The sequence below is a fragment of the Polyergus mexicanus genome, unplaced genomic scaffold (genome assembly GCF_030449975.1).
Source record: "Polyergus mexicanus isolate NDT 795.1 unplaced genomic scaffold, iyPolMexi1.0 SCAF_4, whole genome shotgun sequence".
Taxonomy (NCBI): domain Eukaryota; kingdom Metazoa; phylum Arthropoda; class Insecta; order Hymenoptera; family Formicidae; genus Polyergus; species Polyergus mexicanus.
Genome location: NW_027223324.1, coordinates 5,861,837 through 5,883,444, shown reverse-complemented (window position 1 = coordinate 5,883,444; position 21,608 = coordinate 5,861,837). Strand labels below are relative to the sequence as shown.

The 21,608-nt window shown below is 36.8% G+C and overlaps 1 protein-coding gene across 5 annotated transcripts in view; it reads right to left on the bottom strand.

The window, feature by feature from the left end:
* Positions 1-21,608, bottom strand: part of Ipk1 (Inositol phosphate kinase 1) — a 103,276-nt gene that overhangs the window by 6,309 nt on the left and 75,359 nt on the right. For all 5 annotated transcript variants that reach the window (XM_070294278.1, XM_070294282.1, XM_070294279.1 and 2 more), the window contains exon 3: positions 10,768-10,972. In XM_070294278.1, the coding sequence (XP_070150379.1) occupies positions 10,768-10,972 (205 nt within the window). The remainder of the gene's footprint in view (positions 1-10,767; positions 10,973-21,608) is intronic.

The window sequence follows — 21,608 nt, the reverse complement described above, 5'->3', positions numbered from 1 at the left end:
GTGACACGAGGTGAAACGAGAGATGCGTCAAAGAATAATGACATGTGATAATTTTGCTCAAATTGTTGATCGATCACGCGTGTTTCCTTTTTCTCTTCAACGAAGAGAAAGCTACGTATCCGACTGATACTTAGAGTAAACGTAACTCTTTTTCGAAGCTATTTCCTGCTTCAAGTAATTTCTGTCAAGTAATTTTATACGTTGTACATTTATTAATATTAATATCGATATTAATATAAAAAATTGTCAACGATTTAAAGGAGCTTTATATAGAAAATCTTTGCCTAGCTCGCTTTGTCTCGCCAAATGCACACATCTTGTGTATTAAATTATGTCTATAATGTAAAGTGTGTTATGTCCTTTTAAGGTGCAATTTAAAGAGGTCAATTACTCCCCGATCAGCCATTTTCGTTTAATCTTATTATTACGTCTTTTCCAGCCTACGTCAGTATTGTTGACTGTATCGAGGGAGACTGATTGCATCACTACTGTATCAACGTTTTACGCGGAAAATGTGATGGATATTCGAAATATTCTCACGCCCAGATATAACATTATACATTTCCGCATCATTAACTCCCGTTGTCTGTTTCTCATTATCAAGTCGAAGGCAAACCACTCGATTTATAAATAAAATAATTCTGAGACACGAATCACGATACCATTCAATCGGTTTTGATCGAGATATCCCGATATTTGTTACAATTTCATTTTATATTATTTCACGTTCAACTAGTTCTAAATATGAATAAAACTGTGTGTTGTGATCGGACGTTACATTTTTTAGTCCTGAATTATTATTATAGGACTATACCAGGACGAGCGGCAAGTGCATAAGCAGGCGATATCAACGGCGGCTATGCAGATATCGTGTAGGTTTACACAGTCTCTGTTTACACATTCCTCGTTTCAGGCTTCGAAAATAAACATCCGATATATGGCCGTTCAGTCGCAAAAATATCCCGCGACTGACGTGGGTCGATCTCTCTGAAAATAGGTGATATCGAGGACTGCTCTCGGAGGCGAGAGGTGTGGGTGATAAAAAAAAAAAATAATAATAATAAACAAAAAGAAAAAATTCCGCAAGGTTGCAACAACTGCAACTCGTTGCATTAACGAGCGGCTATGCAGCAGCGACCGTGTTAAAGGTTTACACAGTCGCGGACCGATAAAAGCGAGGCGTTACAATGTTAAAATGAATTGCAAAGAATATAAGATAATTGCATTATATTTCACATTTACATATTAATCGCTTCGTCGCGAGAAAATATAAGGCCAGCTTGCGTGTATATACTGGGTGTCTTGTAAGAACGTTTAACAGTAAATTCTTGAGATCAGTTTAAGATGATTTTTCGAGGCATCAATAATTTCCATGTTAAAAGTGATTAAAAAAGAAGAGATTTTTACAAACTAAAATTTATAGAGAGTAAAACTACATTTTTTAGTTAATGTCAGATAGAGTTTACTTTAAGGGGCTACATACATCAAGCGATAGGAAAAACAGGGGGCAATTTGACAATTTTTTTTAATAAAAAAAATTTTTTTATTAAAAAATCTCTAGCTACATCTTAAAGTAGATCCTTTAATGTATATTCGGTAAAATTTTCATTAATAAATATTGAAAAATGTGTCGTGGAGACGTCATCTCCTGGAAGCTGTTCGACGATGCGGTAACGATTGTAGCTTCTCTAATTTTTATCTTTGAAATCAAAAACCAAAAAATTTTTTTAAAGTATATAAAAAAGGAAGTTTCTGTCGTAGCCGATTTTTAAAATTTTGATAGCTAGAAAAATGGCGGCCATTTGAATGCGAAGGTATCAGATGAAAAAAATCATATCTTTGCATTCAAATGGCCGTCATTTTTTGAAAAATCAAGATTTTAAAAATCGACTACGACAAAAACTTCTCTTCTTTTTCATATATATACTTTAAGAAAATTTTATGGTTTCTTGATTCCAGATACAAATTGGAGAAACTACAATGTTTACCGCATCGTCGAACAGCTTCCAGGAGATGATGTCTCCACGTCACATTTTTCAATATTTATTAATGAAAATTTTATCGAATATACATTAAAGGATTTACTTTAAGATGCAGCTAGAGATTTTTTAATAAACAAATTTTTTTTATGAAAAAAAAATTGTCAAATTTCCCCGTATTTTTTCTACCGCTAGGTGTGGTGTATGTAACCCCTTAATAGAGAGAGAAAGAGAAAAAGAGAGAGAGAGAGAGAGAGAGAATTTTAATTTAAGGCTTACAAAGATATATGATGGAAAAAATTGAAAAAGGATGTTTCTCGACATTTTTGCTGAGGAAAAATCATCTTAAAGTGATCTCAAGAATTTATCCTTAAACATTGTTATGATCTTTACGGAACACCCTGTATTACGAGTCATCATATTTTCATATACTTTCATTTAATTAATATATTTAATATATCATTAATATATACATTTAATATATTTTTTTTCTCGAAACTAAAGCCGAAAAATACGCCGTTTTGTCCGTCGCATATTTTCCAGACAGTAAGATAGGAAGGGATGGCCGATCGAGCCGTTAATTAGATATTAACGAAAGCGACCGCGGGAAGCGAATCACGGTGACGATGCACAACACGTGACACGGGCGCATTAGATCAATCTGGCGTGTTATTAGAGGAAACGACGACGCCACCACCGCCGATCAGCTTCGCTGACCATCAAATTGACGGCGAAATTGCCGTTATCGGCGTCGAATTTTTCTCGTCTCCACGTCGTTCGGTGATATAGCGCGCACGCACACGGGAACGTGCGTTACAACGTACGATACGACGGGAAATCGATACCGCCATATCGCGCGAGTGCGCAATATCGTCGGTGATAACAGCACGCGATTTTCCAGCCTGTATGTGACGCGGCTTTTAAATAAAAAATATATCGACAGTCGCGCGAGAGTTTCACAATGTGTATATAAAGGCCAACGATAACCCTCCGCAAATAGCCGAAGGCTTTTGCGTTATATCGGAGGACGTTGTACGTAACTTGATTTCTATTAAACTTTCGACATATTTGCCAGGAGAATATAACGGTGATGCGATTAATTGATTTTCGATTCGTATCAATGTATCGATGGAGAATCCAATATTAAATTTATTATCAAAGTATTCACGCACATTGAGAAAAAAAACTTGTTAATTCGACTCGAAATTCATCCAACTAATTAATATTTCTTTGTATTTTTTTAATTGAAATATTTAAATATTTAAGCCAAATTTGACATATTAAATCTAACATGACGTAATATATTATTGGTAAATATGCATAAAAGCTTATACCTCACCGATTTTGTATCGCTATTTAAATATGTCGTAAGGGAGGTTAGGTTCTTCTGAGTAATTCCCCGCAAGAAAAAAGTAGGAAAAAGCATTCGTTTAGAAGATATAATAAATTGAAATTTCACAATTTTAATGCTTTCTTTGAAGTATTATAAAATAAAATTAGGAACAGTGATATATTTGTGTACATTTTATCTCTTGCAGAGGATGTAGGAAATGTTTTTGTTTACATTTATGAGATAGATACAGGGTCATAGATGGGTTATATAACGTAATCGAAACCAAATTTTGGTTTTAAATCAGAAATAGGTTTCGGTTAGGTTATATCTTTCGGAAGTGGAGCCCCCCCGTAGGGAGGAGCGGAACCCACTGCGTCCACGCATATACTTTACAACGCGAAGCGAGGTTCACTCCACAATTGTTGTGTGGATGGGAAAAATATATGCGTGGATGCAGTGGGTTCCGCTCCTCCCTACGGGAGGGCTCCACTTCCGAAAGATATAACCTAACCTAAATCCATTTTCAGTTTTAAAAGTAAAATTGAGGACGTGACTCAAAAATTCATGTAGTCGCATATCGAAAGGTGTTAACGAACTGCGAGAAATAGGTGAAACCGATTATTGACAAAATATCTATGATCATGTACCTATCCCGTAAATGTAAACAAATACTTGTTCCATGTCTACCCTACAACAAATACAACGTTCGTAAACTTCACTTTTCCTGATATTACTTTATAATAGAGAAAAAGCATTAAAACTATGAAACTTTAATTTGTCATATCTTCTAAACGAATCCATCCCCCACTTTTTTCTTGCAGCGAATCAGAAGAACCTTCCCTATAACATATCTAAGTGGCGATAAAATCGGTGAAGTGTAACCTTTTATGCATATTTACCATATTTTTTAAATACTTAAATACTTTAATTAAAGAAATATTAATCAGTTGGACGAATTTAGTCAACAATTTTTTTTTCTCAGTGCATGCGGTGAGATTCAAAATTACGGGGCGAATATCAAATCGCAAGAATATTGCATTACCAAGCGATAGGAAGAAAATTAAACGCGAGTCGCAGTAAAAAGATTATTTTTCTTTCTTAAAGCATCATTTGATTTTTAAAGACACCTTTTTGCTTATAGAAATTACTCGTTACGCGCGAGCAGATAAGATAATTAGCCGTGTTTCCTTTTAATGATATTTCTTGAAATAGTCGTGACACGGGACGCACGCATCAACCCGGGGAATAGGATCTCGCCGCTTCTCATGAAATATATTTTCTAACCCAGCGCGCGCCGTGTAATGTCGTTTACCCTCGCCTTCTCGTTTTCTAATCGTCGGCCAAGACGCTAAAAGAGGTGGGCGGAGGTGGCTTCTGTTTCCAATCGCCGCCGGAGAAAGTGCCAACACATCGGAATATCGACAAGCCCCGCGGAAAGAAAAGCGGAAGAGCCCACAGTCGACTACTTGTTGCATCTGCAGCCGCGAGATACCAGGTTAGGATGGACTTTCGGCCGATGAGATAAAAAAAGAAGACTCGGTAAATTGGATAAGTTTATCCGGACTTATCCGCGAGCGCGACGAGACGCGAAGCGAAGAGAAATTGCACGCGTATTTCGCGAATCCTCGATTGGAAAACTCGTGGCGAGTTTGTGTATAATGAACTCTGCAACCGTCTAATAAGTGTAAAAATAGTTTTTATTTTATTTTTTTTTCTGTAAATTACCTCCTTTTTTTCCATTATTTCAAGGGGTATTCGCGATAAAGCGATTTTGTCATAAATTAGGGAAAATATTAATTATACAGAGAGAAAAGTTTCTTTGAATTTAATAAATTTTGTTGTAACCAAAGAAATATAATGCTTGAAATGGTCCAACTATACTAATGTTTAAAGTAACAAATATGATTGTATGATCTTCAAATAATATATTTATTTATTTTAAATAAAATATTTTTTGAATGAACTTAATTTTTTTCTTCAACTTAAACAATTATATTATTCTTTCAAACAATATTCTTCTTTTATTTAAAAGATTCATTATATTGCTTTTAACAATTTAAGTAAATCTTAAAACAAATTAGATAAAGTTAAATGGCGCGTTACTGCATCTTTCTAATCAAATCTTTGAAACATCCTAGGATTATAGCATATAGAAAAACTTAATTTTACTTATTCGAAATTTCTATCCGAATAAATGAATATCGGACATTTATCTGTCCGATTTTCCAAAAATCAATTTTATTATCTGAATTCTCTTCTATAGAGATCATATCAGAAACAAAACTGATAGAAATAATTGTTAAATGTTATTAGTCGGATTTTGTAGGCCTTATACACATATTCTTATGACAGAAAGTTGAATACGATTATAGGGGCGATGCGTTGCGCCGGGCGTAGAGTCGCAGGCTGGTAATCGAAAGATTCCAAGTTCGATTCCGCTCGGGTCGGATGATCCCATATGACTCAAAAAGAGGTTTTCACACATTATCCTATATAATGCCTATATTGGTTTATCATATATTATCCTATCCAATACCTATATTAGTTTATATTAACCTATCTAATACCTATACCTAGTTAATGGTGTATAGACAATTCCTTTGGGAAAGTCCTCCCAGCCATATCAGAGAAGAAGAAGAAGAAGAAGAAGAATACGAGTATAGTGAAGTATAGCGCGCCGCATAGCGGTAAGCGAATAAATTATACTATTCCAAATAATAATTATTTTTCCGTCAAACAACATGATTTAATGCAACGAAACCATTACATTTTTTATTCAACAAAATAATGTTTCGTATAAAATTATATTTTTGTAATGAAACAAATATAAGTCAAACAAATAGATATATTAAATTTAAAGAAACCTTTTTCTCTGTGTACTATTATAAACTATTTTCTTTTATTTTACTTATTTTCTTTCACGAAAGACGTTAAAAACCATATTACTTTGTAATATTTTAATCTTTTTTATAATTCGGATTTATTTATTTGATTTTTCAAACAATATAAATGTAAGAAATGTTCCTCCCTCCCCCACCCCCCCTCTTCAAAACATCCTTTAATGAATATAAGACGGAAATATATATAATTCGCAAATATGTACGTTATACGTACGCGATTGTGGAATCACGATGGCACATATTCCGATTAGTATCTTTTCCCAGCCATCCCCGTACCCAGCCGCGCGTACATCCTGCCTGTGCGTACCACCCACCCGAGGGTTCTTCCACGATGTGCTCCCTATTTATACAAAGTCTGTCGAACAGATTTCCAGTGGAAAATACACTCGGACATTTCCTCGACGCTAGATTTGGACGCTTATGCGTAAACAATGGTAGTCCACGTCCACGCATATGGACGCATGCAAACGAGTCTATTTATCTGTCGCGCGAAACGATTAATCCGAAAATATTGACACAGATGCCCGCAAATTGTCTCGTCGCACGAATGATTCGAGCAAACAATATTGATTAGAAAAAGAAAAAATAAATTAAGCTAATAAGAGCCAAAGCACGATAATTATATACATTCGTGTATATAAATTTCTTTTCTTCTTTATTCATAATATAGAGCCATTTCTATCTCTTTCCTGTTTCCTTATCTCTGTTATAATCGCCATAATATTACATTAAAATCTATAAAGTTTCGTAAAGATAGATTAATCGTCAATATTTTAAAATAATCCCAATGAAAGAGAGGAAACGACTTCGAGCGCACACGATCGATAGATCCGATAAGAGGAGGATGACGGCGATCGCCCGGGGCGATCTCGTACGAAAGAGAAGAGGGAAGTAGTTGCAGGAAGAACGCGAAATTGTCGGCGCGTTGCATACAATGGACGCGGATCTCCTTCTCGCCGATAAGCGTGTGATAAACGTAGCTGCATTATTCAAAAATAAATCCGCGCGAGCGTAATAAATGTTCTCGGACAAAACGTATTCCTCCGAGAGGCGAGGATAAGCGAGAAATCTCCGCGAGATAGAGTTCGGTTTCTCTCCTCGAGCGAATAATGTATGTGTGTGTGTGTGTGTGTGTATGTGTGTGTGTGGGCGTTTCTCTTCTATCATACGCCTTCAAATTAATTGACTCTACTGTTTATCGGGGCTAGTTACGAGCGTGCGATTTTTCCGAAGGATACATCCTGTCATATCGTAGAACGAAGCTTCGATGAGACACTTGTTTACCGCCACTTGTCAAAGATCTTCGAGTAATTCTATCGATCGGCCATAGATATACGACGATCAATTTTTCGCAGGTTTTAGATAAATAGGTGCACGCGAAGCAAAGTAAGATTAAAATGTACACTCGAGGGGATTAAGAGACACTCGTTATCACGCGGCTTAATCTACCGTGATAACGCGACGATGAAGAAAGTATCTGTACCGGGATGAGTGTCTATTAACTCGCAGATTTCTTCTGTTAATTATTATAATAATCGCATTTTTTTGTCGCCAACATTATCTCTCCGACGTCGTCGACTGTTATTTATATATGTATAAACGACAATATTATTTTTCATCAGGAGAGAGAGAGAGAGAGAGAGAGAGAGAGAGAGAGAGAGAGAGAGAGAGAGAGAGAGATTATCTTTGACATTTTATTATCGAAAACGATAAAGTTGAGATAAGGCTCGTATAGATCTCATTGACGCACTTTCTTCCAAGTTTCCACGTGTATCGTTCTTTTTCCCATTTCCTCGAGACTGACATTAGCAAAAAAGGAGGACGATATTTTTACATATTATTTATATATTATTATAGCGACAAGACACGCTGCAAAGATCAAGTCTCTGGCTGAAGTTTTATCTAGCACGCGTGTATTTTTTCTCACGATTTTTTCGGATAGCGAGAGCCAATGATACAGGAGCCACGATGCTGGTTTTGAACGTCATCTCGAGGACGCTTCCTCTCATCTGGCGACTTCGTCTTTTCGAAAGCGCGCAGCTGCAAACTGGAGAATGTGTGGCTCGCACGTAGCCTGCTGGACTAACGGGCATCGTAAATTTAGTCCTCCGAGGCGGTTCTTTTAATTCCGAAAAGTTCAAACGAAAAGCGCCAGTCGGGACAATGACATTGCCGAATTGCAAGTCTCTCTTCAGTATCGATCGGTGGGCAGGTTATTCGGTGGGAAAATTACTTTCGTTATTTCTCGAGAATTACTCGCGATTAATTGACATTAATTATTCTTAAGAAATAAAGACGATTTTCACTGTACGACTTGGTAAATATTATTATGAATTATAGAGACTCTCTCTCTCTTTTTCTTTCTATCTCTCTCGCGGCCGCTTATACGCGCTTCGTCGCATGTGAAGGTATAGACACATAAATGGAATGACGTTTTTGATACTCGCTATCGATCGCTATCGAATAGAAAGGAGTCGATTTTCATATATCGTTGAACGTTTATTCGCCGCCTACATCTACGAAAGATCGTGTCGCGCAGAGTGATTTTGACAACCGCGTTCCCTCCGATAGAAAGTTGTTATTGTCGGGATAAAATGTCACTATATAATTATCGCCGTTGCGATTATTAATGACGACAGTGATATTTAATTCACCGTGATTTAATTTAATAGAAAATTTATCTCGATGACGATCACGATTTCGGGGATAAAGTGTATATTAAAAAAATATTTAAAAAAAGGGAAATAATTTTCTAAAAAATATTAAATGACATAATACTTGTCCGTATTTTATATATTTTTTCGGTAAACTTGCATAAAAGATAACACACCTCCAATTTTATCGCTACTTACATTAAATATGTTTGTAGGGGAGATTCTGAGTAATTCCCCGCCAGAAATAAGTGAGAGACGACATTGATTTAGAAGATATAATAAATTAAAGTTTAATATTAAAGTATGTGTATGCTGTATAATTTATTACTTTTTCATTGAAAAGAAAGTTTCGCTGCTTATGACATTTATGTGTGGAGAAGGTTCCGCTCCTATCAACAAAATTCTAACCTAACCCAAACTTATTTTTCTATTTCAAAGTAAAGTTAGGTTAGGTTAGGTTGGGTTGGGTTAGGTTGGGTTAGATTTTTTCCAGAGTGCGAGTGCAGAAGGAAGAGCTCCGCCCCTCCCTCGCTCACGCATTCAATAAATATTTTTCAAAGCAAGACTCACAAATTCGTGTAGTTACTTGTTGAAAGCTGTTAACAAACTGCAAGAAATAGGTGAAACATATTATTGATAAAGTATCCATGACTGTGTACCTATTCCGTAAATGTAAACAAACACTTTTTCCACGTCTGCTCTACAACAAATACAACGTACACAAACTTCACTTTTTCTAATATTACTTTATAATACCTGAGAAAAAGCTGTGAAACTTTAATTTGTTATATCTCCTAAACCAATGCCGTCCCTCACTTATTTCTTGCGCGGAATAATTCAAAAAAACCTCCCCTATAATATATTTAAGTGGCGTTAAAATCGGAAGTGTGTTATCTTTTATGTAGTTTTATCATTTTTTAAACTGCTATTGGATGTGAATTTGCAATCACGAAGATAGCAATACTGGATGCATCGCGCAATCTCGACCGCTGATTTGCGAAAATAATCGAGTTTCTAAATTTCAAAAATTTATTCAAGTCGCCAAATTTGACAAAACTTCCATCAGGACATCATGTTTATAAATTTTCGAAATCGATTAATTGATGTAAAAAGCTGCTCGTATACGAGCTCTCTTTCCGCTCCGGACACTCGATATATCTATAATATTGTAATTCGATGTTATCGATCGATCAGCGGTTTTCTATGCCACGCCGAGAAAGAAGAAAACAAGTGGAGCGGCAACAAGATGCAATTGGATCGGCTCTTGTTTACAATATCGCAGCGAAAATCGATGAAATTTCAGCTCCAGACTCATATGTACGAGAAACTCGCTGTCCCGGGGAGAAGCTTCAGACACGCATTACATATTTGTATTCGGAGGATCGAAAAAGGTAAGATGGCAGATGCACGAGTATCGAGAAAGAATAAGTTAGCGACTATCTTGATAAGAAAAGGCGAAAAGAAAAGATGACGCGAAACTAGTTACGATCCGAAAGCACCTGTTCGTTTTATAAGCAGCACGCGATTGCACATAAATATTGAAAATCTACATCGTATCGGAGAAAGTGATATTATACGGAATGTTTCTTTTTCGATGATTGCTTGTAATCACGAAAGAATAAAAAGAATCAACATGGTGCGTAGAATCGAAGGCTGCAATTAATTACGCGAGCAAATTTAATTAATTTTCAAACTAATTTATTTCGTGAATAAATTTTCCAATTAATTCGTGAAATAAATAAATTTTTAAATGCGGTTAAAATATTTGGTGAGAATTCTCTGGATGTATTTTTCGAAAAATGATAGAGAGAGAGAGAGAGAGAGAGAGAGAGAGAGAGAGAGAGAGAGAGAGAGAGAGAGCGACGTAGCGTCTGCGATACGCGTGGGAAAAACAATTTTACCTGGTCGAAAAGGGCGGATGGCGTCCGACAATTTGGCTATATCAGCTGCATCGTAACGAACAATTTCGGGGATCTGCGCGTAAGAGCCCAAAAAACAGGAAACCACGTTCCTGGCGTACCATACCTCCCGTTGCGCGCGTGTTTTGCCGCCATCCGGTGAAACCTCGTCCGGCAACGTCTTCCGGAATCGTATTACCCTGCGCTCCTGAAAGGCATAAAGTAAACCCAATAAAGACAAATCGATTGCATCCGATATTTCGGAAAAAAATTTGCGGACGTATTTTCTTTTGGCGAGCGCAATCGCGTCAAAGTCGACTATAAATACGGTGTGTAATAAGCGATGTGATTTTAACTTCGACATCCTTGCAACGCTATAAATAATCGCGGGCAAAGTTATAGACCGCGAACAGAAACGCATTCAACAAAAATATCCAAGGCGGCTATTTTCCGTTGGCAACGATGTGGTGGCTGTCTCCGTTCGACAAACGAACGACCGGGCATTTTCTATGCGCCTGGATTTACATGGCTCGCGTTATCAGGAACAGTTCAATCGCCTCCCAACCTGGCAACGACGAGCGAACGGCATATGTGGGTCGACTTTATAAAAAATTCTCGGGTTAAAGATAACAGGACGGGTCGCGGCTCGCCTCGTCCCTTGTTTCCAAGCACATGTTCAACTACGGTCTTCGATCGAACTGATCGAAGCTATTAATCATATGCGCGCGGCCCCGAAGGTAAGGTTCTAGGACACTCCGTTACTTGATTCGTTCGGGCTCTCTGATTTTCAGCCGATGATTAATATTCAGACATCGATACGCGCGCCTCGATAATCATTCTCATTTTATTTTATTTTTAATTCCACCGTATATCTTTCTCTAATTTCAACCGAGAGAAACGCCGACAGTTCTAGGACATCCTGTACTCGGACCTCGGACAACCCAAAGCCACTTGGAAAGTCACAATGTAATATTATCGTATTATAAAAAATGGTGCTTCCGAAAATAACGCGATACGTAATATGGCGTGAGCGAACGCAATGCTTTTATTTCAATATGAAAGCGCCTGTCGACTCTCTCATTGACATTCGGCATTTCGAAAGCCAGCCATTACTCGCAACAATTTCGCAAGCCTTGGACAAACAGGCGAACGTAACTGTTACTTAACAAGCGTGGCGCGTTCAGTACCAGTCATCATTTTCGGCATGTTAGTCGATACGCTTGATTGGCAAACGCATCACGGATCGTGTCGAATTTGTTAATCTTATACAAGAAAAAACGACTAATGACTACATTTACAAGTCATCCTTAACTGGGTTTAATAATGTCCGTAGTTATAAAACTGGCCAATCACAGCTATTCCTCTGAAGAATGGAACTGACTGTGATTGGCCAGTCTTAGAACTACGGATGTTATTAAATCCAATTAAAGGTAACATGCAAACGCGTAATCAATGACTCTATACAATGACCCTCAATATCTCGTGTCCGTTTTTGCGATTTCAATTCAAGATCCAAATCGCGTCCTGATTCTGGAGGATTCAATTTAGTCGCTTTCCTCAAACAAATTGATCAATCCGGATCGCCTCGGCGAGACGTAATAAAAATCGACTGAAATGTCAACGAAAACCAGGCCGACATTTGGTTTGCGGTTCTCGCGACTTAGCTTTAATCACTATCGTTTTAATCGAGTCGCATAAATGACGATGGTAAACTAGTTATACAACGATTAATTACCAGAGTCTTTGCGCGGAAAATCGGCCACGATACTAAATGATCGAACGATGTTTCGTTGCATAAAAAGACGGAGATGAACGCGTCCGATGAGGCCATCGGCCCAATAATGACGTACACTCGACAGGTTGTTGCTACGCGTTCCACTTTGCTGACCGTTCACCGCCGATGTGCGAATTATTGACGATTCGATAATAGTCGCGATAGCCAAACACGAATAACGTCGATGTATCGCAAGAAAAGAAGCGAAAAAATAGCAACGCGGAGGCCAACTCTTGTAAAACTAGCATGCACAGAGTGTTCCAGAATCAGACCAACAAACTTCAAGTGGTTTTAAAAGACACCAAAACAAGCCAATCCTGCCACTAAACCTATGTCCGCAAATGAGTCATTTTGGCACTAGAGAATCAAAGATTTAGAGTAATATTACATTTGTCGTACGATAAACTTTTTAAGCACATTGATTAGCTAATTTCTAGAGATTCAAGAAATTTTCTATTTTTCAGCCAATCAGTACGCTTAAAAAATTTATCGTACGATAAATGTAATATTATATGGGAACTTAGCGAATTTGAAAATTCTGATTTTGATGAAACTTTACACACATGTTAAGAGAGTGAATAAGTGAATTTAGAAATCTCCAGTTGCGGTCCAGAAATGATTTTAAGAGATGAAATCATCCCTCATATGTAGAGTGATATTTTGCTTTTCTCGATATATCTCGAAAATTATTCGAGATATCAAAATATGTTTTATAGAAATATTTATTTCATGATAAAAACACCTCTATTTAACCACATTAATAAAATTTTGAAAAAATCATTTTTTTTTTTTCCAAATGTTTTTGCCCTTGTTAGTCTTTGATTCTCTAGTACCAAAACAGCTTGGTTTGTTTTGGTGTCCTTTGTAACCACATGAAGTTTGTCAGTCTGGGACACTGTATATATGTATATTGGAGGAGTCAAAATTCTTCTCGAAGAACGGATCGTCCGGTCAGCGGAGGACAATTGATGCGAAAATAAAATCTGGAACTCTATAGTTTAATTTCTCGTGTTTCTCGATAAATCTCTCGGAAGAGCATGCGACTCGATGTGAACCGCCAATCGATATATAGGCTAAGTCGGCTGACGTGGTTGCAAGTTTTTCATGCGTCACGTCTATTAATGCGAACGTGTATATACCTGCCTACGTGGTCGTTTTTTTTTCGTGCAAAGTCTATGCCAACAAACGCCGTAGTATCTTTAAGCACGCGATTACAACACGCCTAAAAATACCGGATAAATTCGAATAATCAATATTTTGAGAAAAGGTCGCGTTTCCAACAAAGTTATATAAACGAGGATTGTAAACGCGGCCGGTTTATCTGAAAAATTTTACCATCATATTACTAACATCGGTCGTGTTTTAAGATATGAATAAAGATATCAAGCGTGTGATAAACTTGCTTTGTGTGTGTAATCAGTGTCGCAATACGCAAGTGACGATAATAATTATTGATATATTCGAAAATGACGCGATACACAAAGATTGAATAACAAACGATCCTTAATGCGAATTGTAAATTAATATTGCCCGCGGCGAAATAACATCTCGACTGGGACGAATCGAAGAAAAAAAAAAAATGCTAATCGCTTTTCCGGATTGCGTAAGCGAAATTAAGCAGCGAAGAGATCACGAGGCGTGTTTCGACCTCGATGAAACGCTCGACGAGTACTGCTGCTGCGTACATTAAACCGCTTGTATATAATGTTAGCTTTTCTTCTCTCTCTACACGAGTAGTTTTTAGTAGCTAATCTACAAGTGATTCCCGAGAGTAAATACCATCCTTTTTTACGCAACGCGAAACGACCGAGTTGAATATTTATGCGCGTGCTCCGATAAGAGGATAACACGCTGTCGGAGGGTCAAGCCTTTAAATATACAGTGTATTCACTTGATATGTTCTCAATGTGCGGCTTTCAAGTCTATCTCTCTCTCTCTCTCTCTCTAAGAATACTCTTATCGATTATCTTCCGCTACACACGTTATCATACGCACATATCGTAAAAGTGACGTAAGAGTTCGAACGAGTTCGGAACTGTACATGGGCGATAAACGTGCAAACAGCGAGAAACCGATATTGAAATTCGCCGATTCGTTTGGTTTCCGCGAGAGAAAGAGGGAAAAAGACACCGGATGCCCCGCTTCGGCGAACCGTGTCCGGCGCGTATGAGCTCATTAAATTCAACATGACCAGTCCTCGTCCGTTCGCGACAGATCGGATCGACGCCAGGAACCTCGACAACGTCGGTATCGCGCCTGTAACCGCACCGCGCGATGCACGCGAGCGTGCAATTTCCTGCCGAAAGTGTCGCGTCGCGGCTTCTGCGGTTGAACGCGATCTATATATGTATAACGGCATTATTTCACCGTAAACAAGTCCGGGTCATATTCGGTAAATCTTGTTCAAATTCACGTTTATTTATTTATTTATTTTTTTTTTTTTTTTTGCTAAATAGAAGCGTGTTTAAAATGATGAATTGAAAAGCCTAGCTCGAAGTAAAATGTCGACAAAAGAATCGAAGGAGGACTTAACGTAAGCGGCGTTAAGGTTAAAGAGAGCAGAAATAAGCGGATTAAACTAGCGAGCGTTTTTTTCTCATACAGAAAGCTTTGTTTTTGTGATAAAATTTTTTTTCCAGTTTTCTGGAAATGGCTAATGTGTATAGAATGTTCCAAAACGTCGAAAAATCTTTTTTCTTTTTTAATGTCCGTATGTATGTTTGTATGTATGTATGTATGTATATATATATATATATATATATATATATGTATGTATGTATGTATATGTGTATGGAATTGTACAACCTTAAATTTCCGCAAATTTTGAGATATCGGACTCAATTTCGTTAAATGAATAGAATATCATTAAAAGATGATTGGTATTGAATTTGGTGAGAATCGGTGAAAGGGTACATCTTTTATAAAATTTTGAATTTTTTGAGAAATGACTGTACACCCTGTAACTTTCACAAATTTTGAGATATCGGATTAAATTTTTTTACATGGATAGAATATTATTAAAGGATGATTGATATTGAATTTGGTAAAGATCTTTGGTAAAAAAGTTCATTTTTTTTAATTTTGAATTTTTTGAGCAATGTTTGTACACGCTTTAACTTTTACCAATTTTTAGATATCAAGTTAAATCTTTTTACATAAATAGAGTATCATTAAAGGATGATTGGTATTGAATTTGGTGAGAATCGATGAAAGGGTTCATTTTTCATAAAATTTTAAATTTTTTGAGAAATGACTATACACCCTGTAACTTTCACAAATTTTGAGATATCGGATTAAATTTTTTTACATGGATAGAATATTATTAAAGGACGATTGATATTGAATTTGGTAAAGATCTTTGGTAAAAAAGTTCATTTTTTTTTTTAATTTTGAATTTTTTGAGCAATGTTTGTACACGCTTTAACTTTTGCCAATTTTTAGATATCAAGTTAAATCTTTTTACATAAATAGAGTATCATTAAAGGATGATTGGTATTGAATTTGATGAGAATCGGTGAAAGGGTTCATTTTTCATAAAATTTTAAATTTTTTGAAATGTCTGTACATTTCAAAAAATGTAACCTTCGCAAAATTCGAGATATCCAAAATCGAAAAGCTCGCTTTTAAGGAGCTTAAGCTTTGCGAGGGAAATAAAATGATGAGGAAGCATTGTGCAAGTTTCTAATCTGCATAATTTACATCTTGTTTTTCTTTACGGTAGAAGTGTGTCCCGCGGCAGACAGACGAGGGGTCAACGAACCCCCGGGAAAGAATCGCGGAAGCGTGTTAATTACAAATCGCTCCGAAGTCATCCATCGATCGCGCCCGACCATTCATCACTCGACGATCGCCAGCATGCTTCTGAGGCGAGCGGCGGATCGATCGGTCGGCCGATCCCCACTTCGTTGGCCTCCTTTCCTCTTCCACCACGTCCGCAGCCCCCACCGTCACCGGGAGGTCAACGGCCAACGGTTAATGGTCCCTCTTTCTCTCTCTTTAACCTTGCCTCCGATAAGTCTCTCCTCGTCTCTCTCTCTCTCTCTCTCTCTCTCTCTCTCTCTCTCTCTCTCTCTCTCTCTCTCTCGCCTCTCTATTCAACGCTCCCCGAGTCTCTCCTCAAGAGAGAGACGGGCGGCACGTTCAACGACGTGACGGCCGCTGGTGCCGAGGACCATGTGCACGCGCATCGGGCCGTGATCTATGACTGATTAGGCAGAGATAGGCCTGATAGACCCCGCTCCGCGCGCAATTATCCGCATCACGAAGAGAGAGAGAGAGAAATAGCTCCGGGCGAGAGGAGTCAAACGGAGGGAACGAGTAGGATGGGGCGCGTATGATGAGCGATCGACGCGTCATCGATCCCGGATTCGCGTTCGATTTGACTATCAATCTCCCTCCCCCTCTCAATTAATCGACTCCTTTTAATCGATGAATCGAGAGCGCGACGATGAATTAAATATTTCTTTCATCCAGATCCATTTCTACTGTATCGCTAATGACGTGACGATAATTCACTCTGTATATCCACACACGCGTATCGTCATCTGTAATTTATGGCTGATTAGAGGCTGCTGCGCGGGCAAGAAGAGAAACGGCATTCCGCGAAACAAACACCGATATTGCCTTAACGTCCGTGCCAGTGAAGTCAGTTTGTGTATCATCGATGATCGCGCGTAACCGCCGACGAGACGTCGCTATCGGCGATGTTGTACTTGGAAAATAGCGTAATGCGTGTAATCGTAGAATCTGCCAGGATCGACGATGTATCCGTGCAACGGGACAATAATATCGTATCAAAGTCGCGTGATCGTACGATTTAAGAGTCTCCTCCTCCCCCCCCGTTTCGATACGACGTAAGGCTGCCGATGATGCGCCTGATATCTCGAAATTGTCTTTCAAGAAACTCTTTTTATATAGATTTTATGTCGAAAAAGGAGCGACAGGGAACGATTCAGAGACGAGCCGCGCAAACTTCGTTAAAGCCATCGTAAAACTCCGAAGCTGATAATAAACGCGACGTATGCGCGAAAAGATAATGTTGGAGGAGTATATCAACGAGATGTAAAAAAAATTTAAAAAAAAAAAGCTTTTTTTTTATGAAAAAAAAAAACAAGCTTCCTTTTATTTTAAAATTTTGTTTTTATCAGATTTCTTATATCTTTATATTTTGATTATTGCAAATTAATTTTTCGTTAATTTTAACATTTAGATGACAGATTTGAATTAACCATTATTATATTAAATTCATTTCGCGCATTCCAATTATTATATAATTATGTAATTATTATTTTTAATTAATAAAAATTTTTGTTATGCATCTAATTAAAAATTATCCAAATCGTGTTGCAAAGTCTGATGTAATTTGCCGCAAAAGTCTCATTAATTTATTAAAATTACTTTCAACAGAAAATAAATGAAACATATAAGAACTTAAGTTTTTTTATTATGTTAACAAACAAAAAAATACGTATAAAGAAAAATAATATTAAATTTTAAAGAATAATAAAAAAAAAAAAAATTTTTTTCTTTTCAATTAAAAAAAACACACACGTTTTTTCAACTGATTTTTTTTCTGTTAGAAAAGAAACATTTTCTCACATCTTCAATTATCGATTAATGAAATTTCACTCCAACAGCTGGTGTCGCGATTGGCAACTTGAATCATTAATATCTACCCGATTCGATAAATTCTAAATGACGGAAAATGTATCCTAAAAAATCTTTTCCGAATCGTAGGAAAAAGACGATTGTATCGAGATATGGATAATCTATAAAGAGCGACTGAGCAAGTCGAAGAAATTCGACGTGCAACGAATTGGAGGAACAAGATGAGATAGCGTATCCTACATTCTCATTTAAGGATGTTCCATCGGGAATACTGAGTACTCAAAAGTTTAAAATCTAATCTCGAAAATCTTTTCATTCAAAATTGCAGACCCGCGGCGGCGGGGATGAGTCAACGCGCGGCTTAAGATCCGCTACGTGAAGAGGAAATACGTGACGAGACATAGAGGAAGAAAGAGAGGAAGAAGAATTAAAGTCGGAACAAACGACAGACAATCAAGCGAATTCCCGCGACTATAGCGACGCATATTTAACGCTGTTCGTGCTTTAAAATTATTGAATTTTGAATTATTTTTTCTTAATGTAGAATCGAGATGGTTCTAATTTCTTCTCTTTCATCCGGACTACTGTCAACTGCGGTAAAGCTATTACCGAACGTACGCAGGTTCGACAAACTTTCGACGATGGAACGGAGGTTCTGGCTGCGCTGAGCGTGCACGCACGTTATCAAAGTGCACGACGACCTCGTAATACGAAGCGTAGCATCGTCTGTTGCAGCTTCACGCAACGACAGTAATCATATAATAAATATAATCATATAATAGAAGCTCGAGCGCTTATTTAAGCATCGTTCGCGTTGGATCCGCTTAGACAGCGTGATAAAAAAATTCAGATAAAACCCATGGATAAATCATTATTTAAACGAGATTCGCGGGAAAATTGAAAATTCTCTATCGATATATATATATAGAGACACAGGGTGTCCTAGACCACACGTACACCCCTTTTCTTTCAAAAACTAAGCATTTTAGAGAAAAACGTTTTCAACAAAAATTGTATGATTTTGAGGGGAACATAAGATGGTGTCATTGGTTTGACCTTGAATGGCATCGTTAAGGTCAAGTCAAGGACACCTTTAATTTCTTAAATGGTACCCCCTATTTTTCATTACATATTCTTGTAGCTTACCTCGAGAGCTTTCCAAAACACTATAATAGAATAAAGTATTTTTTCATCAAGTACTTTTTGAGTTATTTTATATTTTAATCTGACATATTTTGATATAAAAAAATTAAAATATCTCGTAAAATATTTAGTTTTCGATAATCTTACCGTAATACTTTTATGTACAGAATAATGAGACAAATCAATTAGTATAAAAAAATAAGTGTTTTTAAGAAAATTATTTACAATGTGGGTTTCTTTTTTTTTTTTTTTTTTTTTTTTTTAATACTAAATGATTTGTCTCATTATTCTGTACATAAAAGTATCACGGTAAGATCATCGAAAACTAAATATTTTACGAGACATTTAATTTTTTATATCAAAAGATTAAAATATAAAATAACTCAAAAAGTACTTGATGAAAAAATACTTTATTATAGTATTTCGGAAAGCTCTCGAGATAAGCTACAAGAATATGTAACGAAAAATAGGAGATTCCATTTAAAAAATTCAAAGTAATTTTTATATGACCTTGACGGTGCCATTCAAGGTCATACTAATATTATTACATAATGCGCCACTTAGAGCTCTACAACTTTTTGTTTCCTCAAAGAACTGCTGATACGGGCGCTCTGTTACACCCTGTATATAAACCATGAATCTACAGCCATTGTACAATAGGTTTTCTCGCGTATCTTGAAATTCTACGGACTTGCGAGAGATATGATAACGATAATCGCGGCGTATTGCGCGCACCATACAATATACATATAACGCTTGTACAATCATCATCGATCCGCGATAAAGTCCGCGATACGTTCGCGATATCGAAACGCGTACTTGAGGTGATGCGCGAAGTGGGGAAAAAAAAAAAAAAAAAGATTGTTTCCTGCGACGCAGCGCGACACGCTCCGTATAAATAAACGACGGAGATAAGAGAGACCAACATGAAGGTCGCGGGTAATTAAACGAAATTATTTATGCTTGGACGGATCATCTGTCGGCGTCCCGAAAAAATACAGGCTCATAGGGAGTCCTGTTTCCCGTCGCAAAAAGTTGCACAAAATTATCGCGTATACATATATTATAAAAACGTACAAGCGATTAGAGCGATTAATTATAGCCACTAGATAATCGTTAATTACGTACGATATATGAGAGAAATCGATACGAGAGGCTTTGCGTTTCTCGTTACACAGTTGGAAAATTTATATTTTCTTGTTAAAAAATATGCTGGTTAAAATGTTTGTGTGAAATATTTAACACATTCATGTGTTAATATTTAACATATTGCTCTTGCGTTAATTAATTAAACTCGAATATAAGATTATTAAAACAACTGAAAATGGTATAAAAATGACATGTGTATTTATTTTTAATTTTACACAATAGATATATTCTGTATTACTAGTATTATGACAGGATTTATGTGTTAAAATTTACAGAAAAAAAAAAGAAAATGTTGATTTTATTCTACAATAGGGGTGAGAATGATTACAGACCATCAAATGTATAATTTTTCCAAGTTAATTTTATTATTAAAAATATATTGATTTTACACAAAATTTATTTAAAATTACTATGAAGTGTTTGCATTCATTTTGTGTGAAAATATTAACAGAATATTAGTGTCTCACCATTTAACATATCCATATTATGTCGAATTAACATAATTAAAGAAATGAAGAATTAAAAATCATTGTGGACCGTTACGGTACGTATCTCCCAAATTATTAATATTAAATTTAAAGGAAATTTTTCAACTGTGTATAAATCTTTCTTCGTCAAATTGAATTTAAATTTTTTCCATCCCCGATAAAGATATTCGCGCGGAATGACCTAAGGACGCAAGGATCACGATCGTCTTTCCTCAACGATTACGTTATTGACAACAAACGGAACGAAACGTTAATTTTGCTCTTGCAAAATTGTTATCGCATAGCCGGACTCGGGACTTTTGCCCGCGAAATGCGCGTGCATTATTCTTATTTATTGACGACTCGCGTACGATCGATTATCATGAATGAGAGATATCCCCCTCCTTTGCCTCATTTCTGCGTTGCCGAGGGCACGTAGCTATTTTCGCATCTGTATCTTAGTCGGTGTGCATTTACGCGATTTGCGTATTAGACAACATTCAGTATCGCGAGAATATTAAACGTCACAAGATAGATTTATCCGCTTTTCTTTGACGCTAATACTCGTGTACTCGTAAAATTTTCCAAGTAAGGCAATTTATTTATTTAGAGGCGCGTAAAAATGCTAATATTAGGTGAAGTAATAAAAACGCATTTCTTATATATTCACATTATATTAGTACTCTGCGTTGATACCACTGCTT